This window comes from Haliotis cracherodii, unplaced genomic scaffold, assembly GCF_022045235.1.
Source record: "Haliotis cracherodii isolate W230 unplaced genomic scaffold, xgHalCrac1.p SCAF_5, whole genome shotgun sequence".
NCBI lineage: Eukaryota > Metazoa > Mollusca > Gastropoda > Lepetellida > Haliotidae > Haliotis > Haliotis cracherodii.
In genome coordinates this window covers 6,750,210-6,768,938 of record NW_027266308.1, presented here as the reverse complement: position 1 = coordinate 6,768,938, position 18,729 = coordinate 6,750,210, and the positions used below count along the sequence as shown (strand labels likewise).

At 41.8% G+C, this 18,729-nt stretch overlaps 1 protein-coding gene across 1 annotated transcript in view; it reads left to right on the top strand.

Annotated features, from left to right (window-relative positions):
- The window catches only part of LOC139442324 (protein O-mannosyl-transferase TMEM260-like), a 51,503-nt gene that overhangs the window by 27,272 nt on the left and 5,502 nt on the right, over positions 1 to 18,729 (top strand). The window contains exons 7-19 of the mRNA XM_071223119.1: positions 389 to 502; positions 3,700 to 3,879; positions 4,531 to 4,571; positions 5,437 to 5,520; positions 7,465 to 7,585; positions 8,379 to 8,452; positions 9,995 to 10,073; positions 10,544 to 10,674; positions 11,828 to 11,882; positions 14,224 to 14,375; positions 16,598 to 16,777; positions 17,734 to 17,787; positions 18,556 to 18,643. Coding sequence (XP_071079220.1) covers positions 389 to 502; positions 3,700 to 3,879; positions 4,531 to 4,571; positions 5,437 to 5,520; positions 7,465 to 7,585; positions 8,379 to 8,452; positions 9,995 to 10,073; positions 10,544 to 10,674; positions 11,828 to 11,882; positions 14,224 to 14,375; positions 16,598 to 16,777; positions 17,734 to 17,787; positions 18,556 to 18,643 — 1,353 coding nt within the window. The remainder of the gene's footprint in view (positions 1 to 388; positions 503 to 3,699; positions 3,880 to 4,530; positions 4,572 to 5,436; positions 5,521 to 7,464; positions 7,586 to 8,378; positions 8,453 to 9,994; positions 10,074 to 10,543; positions 10,675 to 11,827; positions 11,883 to 14,223; positions 14,376 to 16,597; positions 16,778 to 17,733; positions 17,788 to 18,555; positions 18,644 to 18,729) is intronic.

Here is an 18,729-nt window from a genome sequence, read left to right as displayed (position 1 = left end):
AGGTCCGTTCTTTCCACGATACATATCACAATATCATGTATACATCCTCGATTTATCAGGCGATTTAAAAAATTGGGATAGTTTCTGTTATGACTTGTCGTAAGAGGCGACTAGCGGGATCAAGTGGTCAGACTCACTGACTTGGTTGATGCATGTCATCGTATCTCAATTGCAGAGATCGATGCTCATGATGTCAATCACTGGATTTTCTTGTCCAGATTTGATTATTTTCAGACCGCCATCAGATAGCTGGAATATTGCTGAGTGCAGCGATAAACAAACAAACAAACAAACAAACAAACAAACAAACAAACAAATCTAGTGGCTAATGACCAGTACACTCTCCATCCATCACGTGTCCAGCATGTAATCAGTGTCCTTGTTTCAGCTTGCGCTACTGGGTTCTTTCTGCTGTGGCCTGAGTCTGTGTAACCAACACACGTGTGTCCTGTACATCGTGTGTGTCGTGCCCTGGGCCTTCACTATCCTCTACACAGCACAGGTCAGACCAGCCTCTATGTGAAACCTGCATGTTACTCTATGTTACTCTCCTTGGGGCACGGGTGGCCCAGTTGTCTAAGGCGCAGCGATTCCCTGTGCAGAGTTGCGCCTTTGGGCACACCAGAAACCTATGATTGTGGGTTCGAATCCTGGTTCGCCCCGATTATGTTTCTAGGTTTATCAGCACCATACCCGTGCTCGTGGGTTTCACCGAAGTGGTAAACGCCTGAGACCTGCATCACTTCAGTCTTTCCTCCCACATTAAGCTGACACGCCGTGATATAACTGGAATACTGTTAAAAGCGGCGTTAAACCCAACTCACTCACTCACTCACTATGTTTACTTGACCTTATAAACAAACCTACTGGCTGTTTGTGTAACTCGATATGGAGTTTTTGAAATTGTGGTAACTCCTCGCAGGAGGGCTTACAATCATTGTAAATCCTTGACAGAACAAAAACTACGAACAGCCTACGAGACACACGAGCAGATTTTCGTGCCATTGCGAGACGCACGTGCAGATTTCGCACCGTTGCGAAACCCACGTGCTGAGGTCACTGGTTTCATTGAACCGAGTTCACGACTGCAGGCGATATTTCATCTCCGACACAGGTTATACATTTGAGAGTTTTTAGTACAGTTATTTAATTAAAAACGTTCTCTATGTGATGAGTCGGTTTATAAGTTGAACAAACCATTTCTCCTCAGGAATACCAGCGATTAAAAACCCTGACATTCGGTGACATACCTCGGGGGCCTACGGCCTACAGCCCCCTCGGTATGTCACCGAATGTCAGGGTTTACAATCCCGAGGAGAAATGGTTTCTCTTATACAGCGCACACTGCATAAAGTGATTGATGTGCTACAACTATTGTATGCCTGTATTAAGCAATGGGAGTTACAATAGTCATTGCTGAGATGTCTTTGTGCAAGTAGGCCCAGGACAAAAGTTTCAGTGAGATTATGGACTGGCATCTGTTGTCTGATATTGTTTCAACAATAACATATATTTCAATAAGATGTTCCATGTGAAAAGAATAAAATAACTTATTTTAACTTACTTAGAAACAATGCGATCCAATACAGTGCGCAGTTACTTCCCTTTACATGTGCAATGCTTTACTGCGCATTTCGTGTTATGGCCATGACTGCAATAGGAGTATGCTTGTTTTGCCGTTGGCAAATTTGGTCAATGTAAACATGAAGTTTATGATAAAACATCACCAGACATGATGATTTACAGATTAAATGGTATTTGTGTACTGTATGCCTGACAATGTTTCATACATAGATAAAATAAAATAAGCCGGAAATAGCAATCAGCTGTTCACAAATGTTCTCCCCGATCTATGCGTGATTTTGTTTAAAAAAAATACTTATTGGCATAGCCAATATCATAACTGAAAACAAATTTCATAGGAATTGATAGGAAGACAGAAGACTTTTTATCTCTATCTCTCCAACGTTTATTTGAAGGCGAGTTCATGGTGATTTTATCTGATTTACTGACCATATCATACACGATTCTGCTAAAATGACTCTAAACAAAATTGTTTGAAATCCGGATACACGATGAACACTTTCATCGCCAGATAGAGTAATCATAGGACCAACTTGTGTACTTTGTTGACATGCATCTTCCGTTGTCGTCACATTGTGAAATAATATCAACGTTCATTGTATGCATGTATTATGCACGCACTGGTAGTCCAATGGTTGTCCAAAACTGTATTCCAGTATTTTTCTCATCAAGGAATACATTTATGTAGGGGGCCCTTTCCCAGGTTGAATGTACATAAAAAACACGCACAAAAAAACAAGTCCGCCCGTCCGCACAATATTTTAAGAAGCCATTGCCTTTGAACCAATTCTTTTATTTTTTAAGCCTTAGGTATTTACTTAAGGATTGACTGTATTTTTTTCGGTTCATTGAGGTATGAATCGAAAAACCGATTGAAACTGTATGAATCCGCGTAGCGGATTCTTACAAAAGTTTGCGCATCGGTTTTTCGATTCATACCTCAATGAACCGAAAAAAATACACAGTCAATGCTTATAATTAAATTCGACAACGTAAAACATGTTTTATCTACAATAGTTTAACCCAAAACAGTTGCATATATCAAAACAGACAAAAATGACGGCTTTGATGAACATTCCAGGTGTAGGAATACATACAGTGGTGTGACATGAATCAGGTGATCGTTTAATTTATGCACATAACTTGACACGCCTACACAGTCAGTAGCCAATCAACGGAGAGTGGGATTAAAACAATGTTCATTTGACCTGCCAATTAAGGCAAGAGGCGAAAAGACTTGCAACAGTCAGACTGTAACGAACCGGAAGAAATATGTCCGAGAGAAGGCGGCTGTTTCAAATAACATGGTCATTTACTGCGTGATTCAAACATTACTTCTCTGATTACGGTAAAACAGTTGGAGAAATGCTAGTTAGAAATGAAACGCGAAGACATGAAAGTTGAACCGAGGCGAGCGGGAAAAAAAACTGGCGAGCGAGCCTGCACGTTTGCTGTTTCATTCATTCTCGGCCTTCGGTTTCAAAGGGTAGTTTGGACAATGAATATGCATGAAAGTCGCTAAATGTCCTGTGCATGACGATACACGTGAGCAGAAAGGGAATTCCCTCGACTGTAATATTGGGATTCCCCGACATTCCGCAGTAATAAAAGTAGTGCGCAGCGGTGGGCGTGGCTTAATTTTTTACATTCATTGGGAAATGAATGCAATAACACGTGACCAATTCAGCTAATCAGAATGCAGGAATTTCCATGAACACAACGAAAATTTAATTATATTATGATGAATTCAATACTTCACAAGTGAAATCTGCAGCAGTGTTATTTTGCCCTTCTACTTCGTGTCTCCCAGAGTTTCAGGTCAACATCAGTGAGTGTTGTGCATTATTTGATCTATATGGATTGTTGCAGGCGCTGACCGTAGGGATGGTGTTGAAGTTGTCTGTGACGATGTGTCTGGGCCTGCTCCCTTACGCTAATCAGAATGCAGGAATTTCCATGAACACAACGAAAATTTAATTATATTATGATGAATTCAATACTTCACAAGTGAAATCTGCAGCAGTGTTATTTTGCCCTTCTACTTCGTGTCTCCCAGAGTTTCAGGTCAACATCAGTGAGTGTTGTGCATTATTTGATCTATATGGATTGTTGCAGGCGCTGACCGTAGGGATGGTGTTGAAGTTGTCTGTGACGATGTGTCTGGGCCTGCTCCCTTACGTGTACCTCCCCGTGTCTGCGTACACCCGGGCGGCGCGGTGGACGTGGGGGGATCAGCGCACGACCATGGGCTTCGTCACACACCTGCTGAGGATGGAGTACGGGACTTTTGACTTGGTGGGTACACTTCGTGGCAACCCACACTGGTCGTAATTGATCAGGGTTGGTGATTTGGTTCACAGGGCCGTTTAACTAATAATGATAACAACAAATCTCGAAAAGGAGGCCATTTTGCCTCATAACAAGTTTTTTTCAGGTTTTTAAAATTTTATTATTATTATTGTTGTTGTTGTTGTTGTTGTTGTTGTTGTTGTTGTTGGGTAAATCCCTGTTCACCCCGATTATGTTTCTAGGTTTGTCAGCACCATAACCGTCCTCGTGGGTTTCACTGAAGTGGTAAACGTCTGAGACCTGCATCACTTCGGGCTTTCCACCCACATTAAGCTGACACGCCGTGATATAACTGGAATACTGTTAAAAGTGGCATTAAACCCAACTCACTCACTCACTCACTCACTCACTCATACTTTGATAACATGGGTTGATGTTCATAATACCAGTAAATGGTGCTAAAACATGGTGCGATAGTTTAATTATTACTAAAAATAATAATAATAATAATAATAATAATATCTACTTTACATGCTTTACAGTAAATGCAGGATATTATGAGAACAGATTTTCAACGATGTTTTTTTATGATTGTAACATGACTACACCAATAACTAATATAAAATTAAAAAAGAATTATTTGTCTTTATTTTTCAGCTAAAGGATCATACAGGGCAGGGGTTAATATACGGTCTCAGGTGGGTCTGTGTGTACTCCTGTGACAAGCATGTTGCAACCTTTATGGTTAAATACTAACAGATATAAATTATTCTAAACTAATCTTTAAGATCATTAATTTCAGTGTTTGTTTACACCCAACTCACGCAAGTATAATGTTACAAATGTTGTATTGGGATAACACTTGCTTAGTAAAGTACAGATTCTAGTACTTTGTTGGGTTGAGTCCCATCCGGGAGACAGCCTCCATGGTCTAGTGGTAGACTGTCCGCCCGGACAGCAGAAAGTCTGGGGTTTGATCCCTGGCCGCGTCATACCAAAAGACGTTAAAAGATGGTAATTGTTGTTACCCTGTATGGCGCTCAGCATTAAGGGGCTAAAACAAGGACTGGTCGGCTCGGAGTCAGTATACTGTGTCTGAGTAGGGTATTCATGTTAAACTATGGCACGGTATCTTCATTTCAATGTAGACCCAAAAATCATGTGACTGACACTGACCTTGAATGTTAACTCATCACATGATCAGTATTGACCTGTCATGTGATGAATATTCACTCGTGTTAGAAAACAAGATGGCGCCTCGTACTAACATTTTATGGTTCTCAGTTTAGTTACTGTAACGAAACTAGAGCACAGTTTAATGACTTAATTAACTTTAAATTGAATTTCGGTATAACAAAACAAATGACGTAAATATCAGAAAACAAGGCCCCTCGGACCCAATTCCTTCGGCCTTGATCCGGTCAGACTTTCTCGGGGGTCGGGTCATAGGGTCCTTGTTTTCGAAAATTGACCTCATCAAGAATAAATATTTGTATTCTTACCTGAAGCAGTGACACAGAAACATCTGAGAGTTGATTTATTGCTGTGTTTGTTCCCATGTAGGTTATACCTGGAGCACATATACACAGATCTGACCCCGGTCGGGTACCTGCTGGCCATATTCTCTGTCATTGCTGCTGTCAAAAGGTAGGAATACTTCAGATTCATTTTCCTATTGAGCAAGGGACATTTTAAGGATGATCCCAATGTTGATAATTTTAAAACAAATCCTATCTCACCCTATGCATTTCTCTTTCTTTCTGATGTGGAAGCGCCCAGAAATGTTTCTAGATTCAAAAAACATTTTAACATTCATAATGCTCTGTAACATCCCAAAATGGTCTTAAGCCTAGCCAGCGGTTACATTAATATTGCTCCCAGACCAAAAATACCTAGTTGGAGACCTCCTCCTTGGTTTAGTGGTAGAGCATCCGCCTGGAGAGCGGAAGTTCCGGGGTTCAATCCCCGTCTGAGTCATACCAAAAGATGTTAAAAGATGGTACTTGTTGTTACCCTGTCTGGCACTTGGCATAAAGGGGATAAAACAAGGACTGGTCGGCTCAGAGTCAGTATACTGTGTCTGAGTAGGGTATTCATATTAAACAGCGGCATGGTATCTCAGTGAGCTAGCACTATAAATCGGCATCAGTCCGGACTAGTACAAGCAGCCACACACACACGTGCATGCACGTCACTGTACAAGTGCAGTAATCTTTGACGCGACATTAAACCCCATTTCACCTCACCTAATACCTAGTTTGATGTTTATTGTTCAAGTTGCATCATACATGCATTATGCCTGTTCACAAATGATCTTTCTGTAAAGTAATATTACCGTATTCGTCGTAATAAGCACCCCGCTATAATAAGCGCCCACGACGATAATTTCTAACATATTAGCTGGTGAACAATCCCAATTAGCACCCCTTCCGATTGATCAATGTACACAAGACTTAGTTATTCGCATATAATATGCACTTGTGCGTTATATGCACCCTTAATTATGGGCAATTAAATTCTGGAAAAATATATCTGTCGTACATAAACATTTCAGACTGTCAGCATAAACCACGAAATTTATCTTTCTACTCTGTTTTTTCCACCAAAATAATATTCTAATAAGAGACCCCTATTTCTAATTTTGAGAGCGACCTGGGCGCTTATTACGTTGAATTCGGTAATTGTTAAACCTGAAGAATGGTAATTAGACCTATTATGCTGGTGGTAGGGAGTTCCCAAACGTTTGCATCGCCTGAAGTTTGCATTGCTTTCCCAAACTCCAAATTTTGAATCTTATCTCACACTATGCATTTCTTCCTTCTTCTTTTGATCCTATGAGGATACATGCTTGAACAAAGTTTCCAGCTTCTTAAAAACAAATCACATGAACACATCCCAACATCACCATGGTCACTACCCAAACAAATGGGTCATGCACTGTCCGCTCTAAGAAACAGAATGATGTGGTAGGTTATGTCAGGTGATCAGGTCGTCTAGTGTCGCAGTTGACAGGGTTAGAAACTAACAGTTTTTGTCCACTAGTCCTTATAATGATAACATATAGCAAAACCCTTAAAATGGACCAATTTCTACTAGTCCTTAGGATACCTTTACTATTGGGCAGTTTGGTAAGGACTACAGGACTAGTGCCAATTTCTAACGCTGAGTTCATAGGATTACATTGCGTGACCCTTTTGTTAGCTGGTGACCTTTGTGATGCTGGGATGTGTTCTGGTCCAATGTTTTTTGAAGCTGGAAACTTTGTTCTTGGGTGTTTCCACACCAGGATCGAAACAAGGGGAAAATGCATAGTGTGAGATAGGATAAGTATTATTTTGAGAAATCCGAATTTTGAACAAAAGAATGATCATTCTCCCATTTTGCCTGTTAAGAGCACTGTAAACTACATAAATCATAAATGATCAGCATAATCTTTCTGTCTGTTTTTTTTCTAAAACTGAGCTGAAAAAAACATGCAATGTGTCTCCACAAGCTTTGCATACGATTTACAAGTGATTTCATTTTGAATTTTCAACTTTTGTGATTTCGAAAATTCTTCTCCTGTCAACGCTTGCACCTGTGTATGTGCAGGTTGTCCCAGCAGTACAAGTCTTCCAGTGTCTGCATCTTCTACCTGATGCTCTTCACGTACATTGTCTTCTTTGGTTGGCGGGCCAATCTGGATGTGAAGAACCCCCTGCTGCTGGGGGTGGTGAGTAGTTCCAGACCCCCTGATGTGCTGTACAGGCCGGCGGTCACACTCACTCACTCACTCAATCACTCAATCACTCAATCACTCAATCACTCACTCACTCACTCACTCACTCAACCCGTGAGGTAGAATAGGTCTTCACCAACCCATACTTGCCATAAAAGGTGACCATGCTTGTTTCTCATTCCACGTTTCAGTTGGAACTATATTGCCTGTCGTCACTGTCCGACTGACTAATCACTGACACTGTGACACAATGTATTAATGCACACATTTAATTATGTCAATGTTTTCCAGCTTCCAGGTGAATATACCTTTCATATTACTTCATAACCTACTGTAAGTAAGAACCCGTTAAGACCCAGGGTAGAAAAGGTCTTCAGCAACCCATACTTGTTGTAAAAAGCAACTATGCTTGTCGTAAGAGGCAACTAACGGGATCGAGTGGTAAGGCTCACTGACTTGGTTGATGCATGTCATCGTATCCCAATCGGTGGATCAATGCTCATGATGTCAATCACTAGATTGTCTGGTCCATACTTGATGATTTACAGATCCCTGTCATAGCTGGGATATTGCTGAGTGCTATATTAAACAACAAACAAACAAACAAACTGTAAGAAAGATTCAGTGTTTCTGCCTTAAAGAAAAATAAATTGTTGTTTGGTACATCTAAATGTGAGATCAGATTTAGGGGAGTTTGCCCTGTGGTAGATAGATGCTTTCCCAGGTGGATTAATGGCTTGTAAAGTTGTATTTGTGATTGATACTTGATGGCTTGTTTGTGTTGCAGGTGGAGAGGTTTTGGATGCAGAGTGACATCGTGGTGGCAGTGCTTGCTGCTGTCACCTTCGTCGACTTCATCAAGTGAGTTATCCCTGACAACTGACTACAACTGTATAAATCAAGGAATGGAACCTGTCTGTTGCCACCTTTGTATTTGATGTTTTGGGCGACCAACTATGCATGCTTCTGGCTGTTTGACCAATGCCGGTTTTATTGTGATAGCCCACTGAGATACCATGCCACAGTTTAACATTGGTATGACAGGCCAGGGGATCAAACCCCCGACCTTGCTCACTCTGACCAGGGGCTCTATCCACTTGACCTGTGTAAAAGATACAGGTCACAAATCAGGTGAAGCTAAGCAACACTGGTCGCCTATTGTGGTTGGATGGGTGACCAGGTTCGGCTGTTTGATTCCTGAGAGTATCTAGGCCTTCGGTCCTGCCCCAATCGTCTCCTAAGGCATGTGACTTTTTTTCGGAATATGACTCTGTTCACCCAGCAGTGAATTGAATGGGTACTGTCACGGATCTGGGGGGTTCGCTTATTTATACATGATGTCACAGTTAGCTTTTTCCAAATAACCACAGAACAAGATATCTTTGTTCAACAATACAACTGTAATTTTTTTACATGAATTAACCACTCAAACTATATTAATAAAGATTTATATATATATATACTATTCTACCTAATACACAATGTATTATCTCCAACAGAGCCAAATATGAATTGGTGGCAGCGTGTTAATACATACTTACAATCTCATGCGACCGACTCCGTTCAGTCCTCCTCTCCATCTCACTCATCTAACCGTAAAAAAACAGCAAATGACGTCACAACTAGCTGATCAGCTCTAACGGTAAACAAAACGTGACGTCACAGCTGGTCACTGAACGAATATTAACTTAGATATTATTTATAACACAAAGCATACGACTAACATAATAATTTAAGAAACTGACTGAAGTAAAGGAAATTAAAATACGGCACTTTATGCAATAATTGTAATGTAACCGAGGGAACACAAATATCGATGACGTCATGATCCCAAAATGGCGCGGCCCGGTAGCCTGGCATGTCGCTCTGTGCAGTCCGTCATCGAAATACAATCTTAAGGTAATTTACGGCAAATAAACATAATCCCTACGTCTATTAAATTGTTACTCACGTAAACACAAATGTTATACACAAATTAACTTGGAATAGTGCCTATAACTGAAGATAAACAATGAACGAAAACAGGACAATGTTACGCGCGATATATGAGAACTCTTGCACATAACAGGTACCATAGGCAGATTCAAAGTGGGTTGGGTTCTGGACCTCACTCCCCCCCCCACACACACACATACACTAACCCCACACCCCACACCCCCTTTTTAAAAACCAAGTGTGTTAAATTGACTGAGAGAGGATTTTGAAAATGCTGGAACTGCCCAAGGGCACCCAGAAGGATGATATGGAATATGGATATATCACGGTTTATCATGCTTTAGGGTGTGGATTTGGCACATTATTATTTTTAATACTATTCGAAGTATTGTTAAACCTTAACCACCCACCCACACACTGTATTTCGTGAGAGCTGTAGCTACAGTTACCCGGCACCTTGCGTTCCAGCATGGTGCACTGGCTCATTGATCTCCACAAGTGGCGGCTGGATCTTATCTTTGCAGTGGCTGTAGCAGTCTTCCAGCTTGTGAGTATCACACTGACCTTCACCTTCCTCTAGGTAGCCATGACCTGTGTTGACCTATGCATCTCCATCAGGTGGCCCAGTCGTCTAAGGGGCCGCGATTCGCTATGCAGAGTTGCGTCCCTTGGGCACGCCAGAAACCTATGATTGTGGGTTCGAATCCCGATTCGCCCCGATTATGTTTTCTAGGTTTGTTAGCACCATACCCGTGCTCGTGGGTTTCACTGAAGTGGTAAACGTTTGAGACCTGCATCACTTGGGGCTTTCCTCCCACATTAAGCTGACACGCCGTGATATAACTGGAATACTGTTAAAAGCGGTGTTAAACCCAACTCACTCACACATCTCCAACAGGTGGACGTAGAGCAGAAATACTCACTATCATATTCTAGTGTAAAAAGGGAGAATCCTTTACATGTTGCCACTGGGATGTGGTTGAGTAATAATGTATGCAACTATTTTACTTTGTTAAGCACAGAAACTTCCCTCTGTGTGACCAGAGCACCAACTACGTGGTCCGAGACTTCGCTGTGTCGTTACTGAACAGCCTTCCGAATGGCTCCATCATCCTCACGAAGGGAGATCTTCCATCCAACACTCTCAGGTACAACACAGTAGTAGACAGGGGCTAGCATGAAATAGTGTTTTTATAATGCAAAGATTTCTGTCATATTCACAGACCTGGGCCCACGTGTACAAAGCGATCTTAGCGCTAAGACTATCGTAAGCCTTTGTTAAAGTATGGGAGTTACGATCATCTTAGCGCTAAGATCGCTTTTGGCAAGTGGGCCCAGGAAGCGGTCACATGTCAATGCATATTGACGCCATTCAGGTCTGATAGTTCCGGTACTGATTTGAGTTACTAAAAATAGAATTGGAATTACCCGGAAATGGCATTCCCCAAACCTAAGCCAATTAGATGTCTCTGTTTGTAGGAACTTTCAAACATTATATTGACCGCCTCCGTGGTCTAGTGGTAGAGCGTCCGCCTGGAGAGCTGAAGGTCCGGGGTTCGATCCCAGGCCGCGTCATACCAAAAGACGTTAAAAGATGATACTGGTTGTTACCCTGTCTGGCGATCGGCATTAAGGGGCTAAAACAAGGACTGGTCGGCTCCGAGTCAGTATACTGTGTCTGAGTGGGGTATTCATGTTAAACTGTGGCATGATATCTCAGTGAACTAGCACTATAAATTGGCATCAGTCCGGATAAGCAGACACACACACACACACACACACACACACACACACACACACACACACACACACACACACACACACACACACACACACACACACACACACACACACACACGTGCATGCACGTTGAAATATAAGTGCAGTAATCTTAGACACGACGTTAAACGCCTATCATCTCACTCCAAACATTATTGTAGAAATAAAATCTGTTAATTAATTAATATAAAAAGGCCTGCGGAACGGTACAGCCTGAAGAAGAACTGCCAGGCTGCGCGGTTCACAGCTTGTCAATCAAACACTGGGATGATCTGATAGTGCATATACCGCCGCTATACATGGTGTACTGCAGTTATTGAACAGTCAAGATTCATGTTGTTTTATCACTATAGATCTGTTTCATTGTGAACGTCTGATGATGGTTAATATTGTTGGCAATGTTTGGATTAACACAATATGCAAAATAGGTCCGAGACAAAGATTGTGAAATTGGTGTAAAGCGTGGATCTTCATGGGCGATTATTTCTGATGTAAATGCTGTATCATTTGACTTTTTTTCAGATATTTCCACCTGTGTGAGAACGTCCGCCCAGACATCATTCTGTTTGATCAAGAAGTAAGTTTTGGGCGTGATACTTATTTCTCTCCCTGTGGGGATTCCAGGTATGAAGTGGTCTCCAGCAACCTCTGCTGGTCATATAATGCGACATGTTGGATCAGAAGGTTGGGCTTGATTGCATGCCATAGTGACCTAACGGTGTTGGATGTTGCTCATACTATCAGTCACTGGTTTGTCTGGTCCACTTTAGGTTTGTCTGATGATCACTTTTAATCCCTGTATGTTATTTTCTTATGTGCATAAGAATTTTCGCCATAATACTTAAATCATCTTTACAGACTGCTGTGATATAGTTGGAATATTGTTGAGCAAACAAGCTAGCAAACAAACAAGCAAACAAACATAGCAAACAAACAAGCAAACAAACTAGCAAACAAACCAGCAAACAAACTAGCAAAGAAACAAGCAAACAAACTAGCAAACAAACAAGCAAACAAACTAGCAAACAAACCAGCAAACAAACTAGCAAACAAACAAGCAAACAAACTAGCAAACAAACCAGCAAACAAACTAGCAAACATACAAGTAAACAAACAAGCAAACAAACCAGCAAACAAACCAGCAAACAAACTAGCAAAGAAACTAGCAAACAAACAAGCAAACAAACTAGCAAACAAACCAGCAAACAAACAAGAAAACAGACAAGAAAACAAGCTAGCAAACAAACAAGCAAACAAGCTAGCAAACATACAAGCAAACAAACTAGCAAACAAACCAGCAAACAAACTAGCAAACATACAAGTAAACAAACAAGCAAACAAACCAGCAAACAAACTAGCAAAGAAACAAGCAAACAAACTAGCAAACAAACTAGCAAACAAACAAGAAAACAGACAAGAAAACAAGCTAGCAAACAAACAAGCAAACAAGCTAGCAAACAAACAAGCAAACAAACTAGCAAACAAACCAGCAAACAAACTAGCAAACATACAAGTAAACAAACAAGCAAACAAACCAGCAAACAAACCAGCAAACAAACTAGCAAAGAAACAAGCAAACAAACTAGCAAACAAACTAGCAAACAAACAAGAAAACAGACAAGAAAACAAGCTAGCAAACAAACAAGCAAACATACAAGCAAACAAACAAGCTAGCAAACAAACAAGCAAACAAACTTAAAGCACATGAAAAATGAAGGGCCCCTTGCAACAGCAAGCTCACAGTACACACCACCCGTGAAGATCCGTGGTAGAATAGGTCTTCAGCAACCCATGCTTGCTGTAAAAGGCGACTATGCTTGTCGTAAGAGGTGACTAATGGGAACGGCTGGTCAGGCTCGCTGACTTGGTTGATGCATGTCATCCTATGAGTACTTATTCCCAGGCAGGTAGTGAGTATGACTATTTCCCAGGCAGGTAGGGAGTATGACTATTTCCCAGGCAGGTAGGGAGTATGAGTGTTATTTCCCAGGCAGGTAGTGAATATGACTATTTCCCAGGCAGGTAGTAAGTATGACTATTTCCAAGGCAGGTAGTGAGTATGACTATTTTCCAGGCAGGTAGTGAGTATGACTATTTCCCTGGCAGGTAGTGAGTATGACTATTTCCCAGGCAGGTAGTGAGTATGACTATTTCCCAGGCTGGTAGTGAGTATGACTATTTCCCAGGCAGGTAGTGAGTATGACTATTTCCCAGGCAGGTAGTGAGTATGACTATTTCCCTGGCAGGTTGTGAGTATGACTATTTCCCAGGCAGGTAGTGAGTATGACTATTTCCCAGGCAGGTAGGGAGTATGACTATTCACCAGGTAGGTAGGGAGTATGACTATTTCCCAGGCAGGTAGTGAGGTCTACCACTTGTAAGGAAGTGTTTGTGTGACGCCAGGTGTTGATCTGTTTGTGTGACACCAGGTGTTAACATGTCTGGGGGACACCAGGTGTTGATGTGTTTGTGTGACATCAGTGTTGACGTGTTGGTGTGACACCAGGTATTAACATATCTGTGTGACTACAGTGTTGACATGTCTGTGTGACACCAGGTGTTCTGGTGTTTGTGTGACACAAGATGTTGACATGTCTTTGTGACACCAGGTGTTAACATGTCTGTGTGACACCAGGTGTTGATGTGTTTGTGTGACCTCAGTGTTGACGTGTTGGTGTGACACCAAGTATTAACATATCTGTATGACTACAGTGTTGACATGTCTGTGTGACACCAGGTGTTCTGGTGTTTGTGTGACACTAGGTGTTGACATGTTTGTGTGACTCCAGGTGTTGACATGCTTGTGTGACACCAGGTGTTGACATGTTTGTGTGACACCAGGTGTTGACATGTCTGTGTGACTACAGTGTTGACATGTTTGTGTGACACCAGGTGTTGACATGTTTGTGTGACTCCAGGTGTTGACGTACAAGTGGTCAGTGGAAATGATGAGAGACACAAGCTCAGGGCTGCTATTCCCTGGCGACTTCATGCAGCTGAAGGACGGAATGGTCGAGGATGGAAGGACGTCCTTCACCTTCAGATCTCTGCTAGATGCAAACATACAGAGGTAGGTGCTCGGTTACCTTCTTCCCTTGCACGACCAAGGGGGGACATGAAGTAAATTCCCAGTACACCATGCTTGGCTTGAAAGCTGACTGCTCCAGTGATTAGTGTGTCTCATTGTTTGCTGTTGTACTCTGATTGAATCGGTTAATGCTCATGCTGTCATCCACTTGTTTGTATGGTCAAGATTGCAATACTATTGTTTTAATTTATTGAATCTCAAATCTACCAACCCTCTTTTTATCAAAACTGGAATCATATGGCTAAAAAAAAAAATATTCTTGGTTCATAAAGCCCATACACGTTTCGTTTTTATTTCCATTTAAAAAAATAAAATCTTTAAATATTCCGCAAAATTTAGTTACATACTAGCTTGAACAATAAAAAGAAAACCACCACCAGCCTGCACCATATTTTCAAAAGCCATTGCCAGAGAACCAATTCTTTTATTTTTTGGGGCCTAATAATGTTCACCTATTTTCTCCACTGACAGCTCACACATACAAGAAAATTTTGTGATTACTCAGTATTTTGCTGAATCCATCTGTTGTAGCTGATCCTGTGCATAATAAATTATAAGCCTTGTTCTCTAAGCCTTGTACAGATACTGCCAAAATAACGCCCCTGAATTAACTGTTCTTAAGAAGACCATCTAGTGGGCTAGTGACTAGATGTGCCAGGAGAGCAGAAGGTTGGTCGTTGGCCTCATCATACCAAAAGATGTTAAAAGATAGTACCACTTGTAACCCTGCCTGGCAATTGGCATTAACGGGATTAAAGAAAGACTAGTCGGCTCAGACTCAATATACTGTGTCTGAGTGGGGTATCCATGTTAAACTGCGGCATGCTATCTAAGTGGGCTAGCACTATGAAATCAGCATATGTCCAGACTAGTACAACCAGGGCCCACATGCACAAAGCGATCTTAGCGCTAAGACTATCGTAAGCCTATGTTAGAGTATGGGAGTTACAATCATCTTAGCGCTAAGATAGCTTTGTTCAAGTTGGCCCAGACACACATGCAGGCAAGTCGCTTTATAAGGGCAATAATTTTTACGAGATGTTAAGCGGCTTATGCCCATTTCACCTCACCACCTCTTCTGAACAACGCAGACATTTTGAACACCTATGTTGAATCTCAAAGGTACTGAGGCTGATGTCTTCTTTTTTATATTTTCCCTTCTCCGAATTCTGACTTTGGCAGGTGAAATCTGTGATCCAGTGAATAAGAAAATAATGTCCTTAAGAGTGACTGAGTTGGGTTTAACGCCACTTTTAACAGTATTCCAGTCATATCACGGCGTGTCAGCTTAATGTGGGAGGAAAGCTCGAAGTGATGCAGGTCTCAGACGTTTACCACTTCGGTGAAACCCACAAGCACAGGTATGGTGCTGATAAACCTAGAAACATAATCAGGGCGAACGGGATTCGAACCCACAATCATAGGTTTCTGGCGTGCCTAAGGGAGGCAACTCTGCACAGCGAAACGCGGCGCCTTAGACGACTGGGCCACCCGTGTTCCCATGTCCTTAAGAGGATACTGGTGTAAAACACCATTCACACACTCCCTCGTTACCTTAATGTTGATCACTGGTGTATATATTGCGACAACAGCCTGTTAACAAAATATGGTGATGCATATGATGAAGCAGTTCGTGTACACCGTAATACTTCACTCGAACATATGACAGGCATTGAAAGCATAGAAGCACAGGAACTTGGTAAGCTAACATGAGGTGGGCATCCCTAAGGAAAACTAACCCAGGTTTGCAAGGCTTTCGTTCTACATCACACGTCACCATTACGACGTCATATCACTCATTGTGACGCAAAAGATATGATGTCACAGTCATATATAGAAAAGCACCAAATTCCAACCCCTCTGTTGTCTCCTAAACTTAAATACAATCTCTTTGTAGATTTCCATGGTGCTTTCTGCATGACATGATTTGCCACACATCCTTTGAATATTCTAGTAACCGCAACTTTGCAACCTGTAATTGGAGATATAATTATTTGAATATGCCTACCGACAATGACTGAAAAAAAGTAATATTCTATGAATATTAGCTTCCCCCGTGATGTGGCCGTCAAACCAGCTGTTTCAATCAGAGGGGTTTATTGTGATTTGACAACCTCTGATTGACCAATCAGGATCGAGTAATTTCCAAATTCATGACAGAATGATGTATGTATTGCAGACATGTCTATTCTCTGTTCCTTCAGACGACCAATGTTTGGCTGTATCGGTGTGCAGGACCATGAACCATCTTGGCGCAGCGGCTACGAACTCTGGCCGTATGGTGTCTGTTCACAGTTTATACAAAAAGGATCCACGCTTGATCTTTCAACATGGATAAACAATACAAAAAATATTGGTGTTGATTGGAAACACCCACATACTGGGTAGGTGATACAGACAGGAAACAAATTCCATGGCATGTCATGGGTAATAACTTGTGTCTTCATATTAAAAGGAAATAATGCTCCAACTCTTAACCATCTAGACGGCGCCGTATTAATTAGCCCACATAATCACTGGATGCTAATTAGCGTCAGCTACCCAACCACCGCCTCCGTGGTCTAGTGGTAGAGCATCCGCCCGGAGAGTGGAAGGTCCGGGGTTCGATCCCCGGCCGCGTCATACCAAAAGACGTTAAAAGATGGTACTTGTTGTTACCCTGTCTGGCGCTCGGCATTAAGGGGCTAAAAAATGGACTGGTCGGCTCGGAGTCAGTATACTGTGTCTGAGTGGGGTATTCATGTCAAACTGCGGCATGGTATCTCAGTGAGCTAGCACTATAAATCGGCATCAGTCCGGACTAGTACAAGCAGCCACACAAACACATGCACGTCGCTATATAAGTGCAATAATCTTGGACGCGACATTTAACCTAATTTCATCTCATCTCATCAGCTACCCAACCAAATGGGCTTCATACCTATATATATATATGTATAGCACTGTGAAGCGACACCTATCGGAGGATCAAAGATTGAAATATATATATTTCAATCTTTGATCCTCCGATAGGTGTCGCTTCACAGTGAGAATAACGCCAAACACAAGAAAATACAGTCAAAATTATAGTCCACAATAATCAAATTTTGATTTCACAAAAAAACAGCAGAGATCCATATTTCAATACTTTCAAAGTTTGAACGTGCTTCCTTTTTATTAAAAAAGTATATATGACAGAAAACTGCATTAGCCATTGAATAAGACAAAATACCCTTATTTTTAGCTCACCTGACTGAAAGTTGGATCGCTATGATCACTTCATGATATCGTACACAGACTCGTTGAATTTGAATTTGCTCCACATAGAACATTGTGGTGCTAATTCCTGTTTGTGTTGCAGCTATCCCCCGACATCCTGGGAGCACGTCGCTACTGGGGAAATGTGGGCAGCCATGTGAGTAGACAGGTCAAGCAGATCAGTTTGTCTGGAGGCTTGTTGGTTGGTTGGTTGGTTTGTTTGTTGTTTAACGCCACACTCATCAAAATTCCAGCTATATGACAGCGGTCCGTAAATAATCGAGTCTGGACCAGACAATCCAGTGATTGATATCATGAGCATCGATCCACGCAATTGGGACCGATGACATGCATCAGCCAAGACAGCGAGTCTGACCACCCGATCCCGTTAGTTGCCTTTTACGACAAGCACAAGCAAAGTCGCCTCTTACGGCAAGCATGGGTTGCTGAAGACCTATTCTACCCCGGAATCTTCACGGGTCTTGTCTGGAGGGCTTGTGGAAGCAGCTTGGTGTTATGTGACAATAAATCACAACTCGACCTCGGACATGACTATTTATTACGAGTCAAAGAACAGAACAAAACAATACAAAACACAAGGAATCCACCTGGGTTATGGACAGACAGAATGTATGAGTGAGTGAGTGAGTGAGTGAGTGAGTATGGTTTTACGCCCCTTTCAGCAATATTCCAGCAATATCACGGCGGGGGACACCAGAAATGGGCTTCACACATTGTACCCATGTCGGGATTCGAACCCGGGTCTTCGGCGTGACGAGCGAACGCTTTAACCACTAGGCTACCCGACCGCCCCAGAATGTATGACAACGAACTGAGACTCCCACAGACATGATACAGATAACAGAAATTATAAGATAGCTTTGTGATATGGCGATATGGATGACTGTATTCTTGTTTATTTCAGGACAGCCAGTGCTTTCTTCCTGTTAGATAAGTCGGGTACTTACAAGGACGGCCCAGAGAAGACGGCCATGTTGTTATACTCCTTTCAGGTGAGTGATGTAGTTTCATATTTCATGGATATTCTTGGTCAGCATGCCTACAGACAGAGAGAAAACAAAACTAATTGTCATTTTGG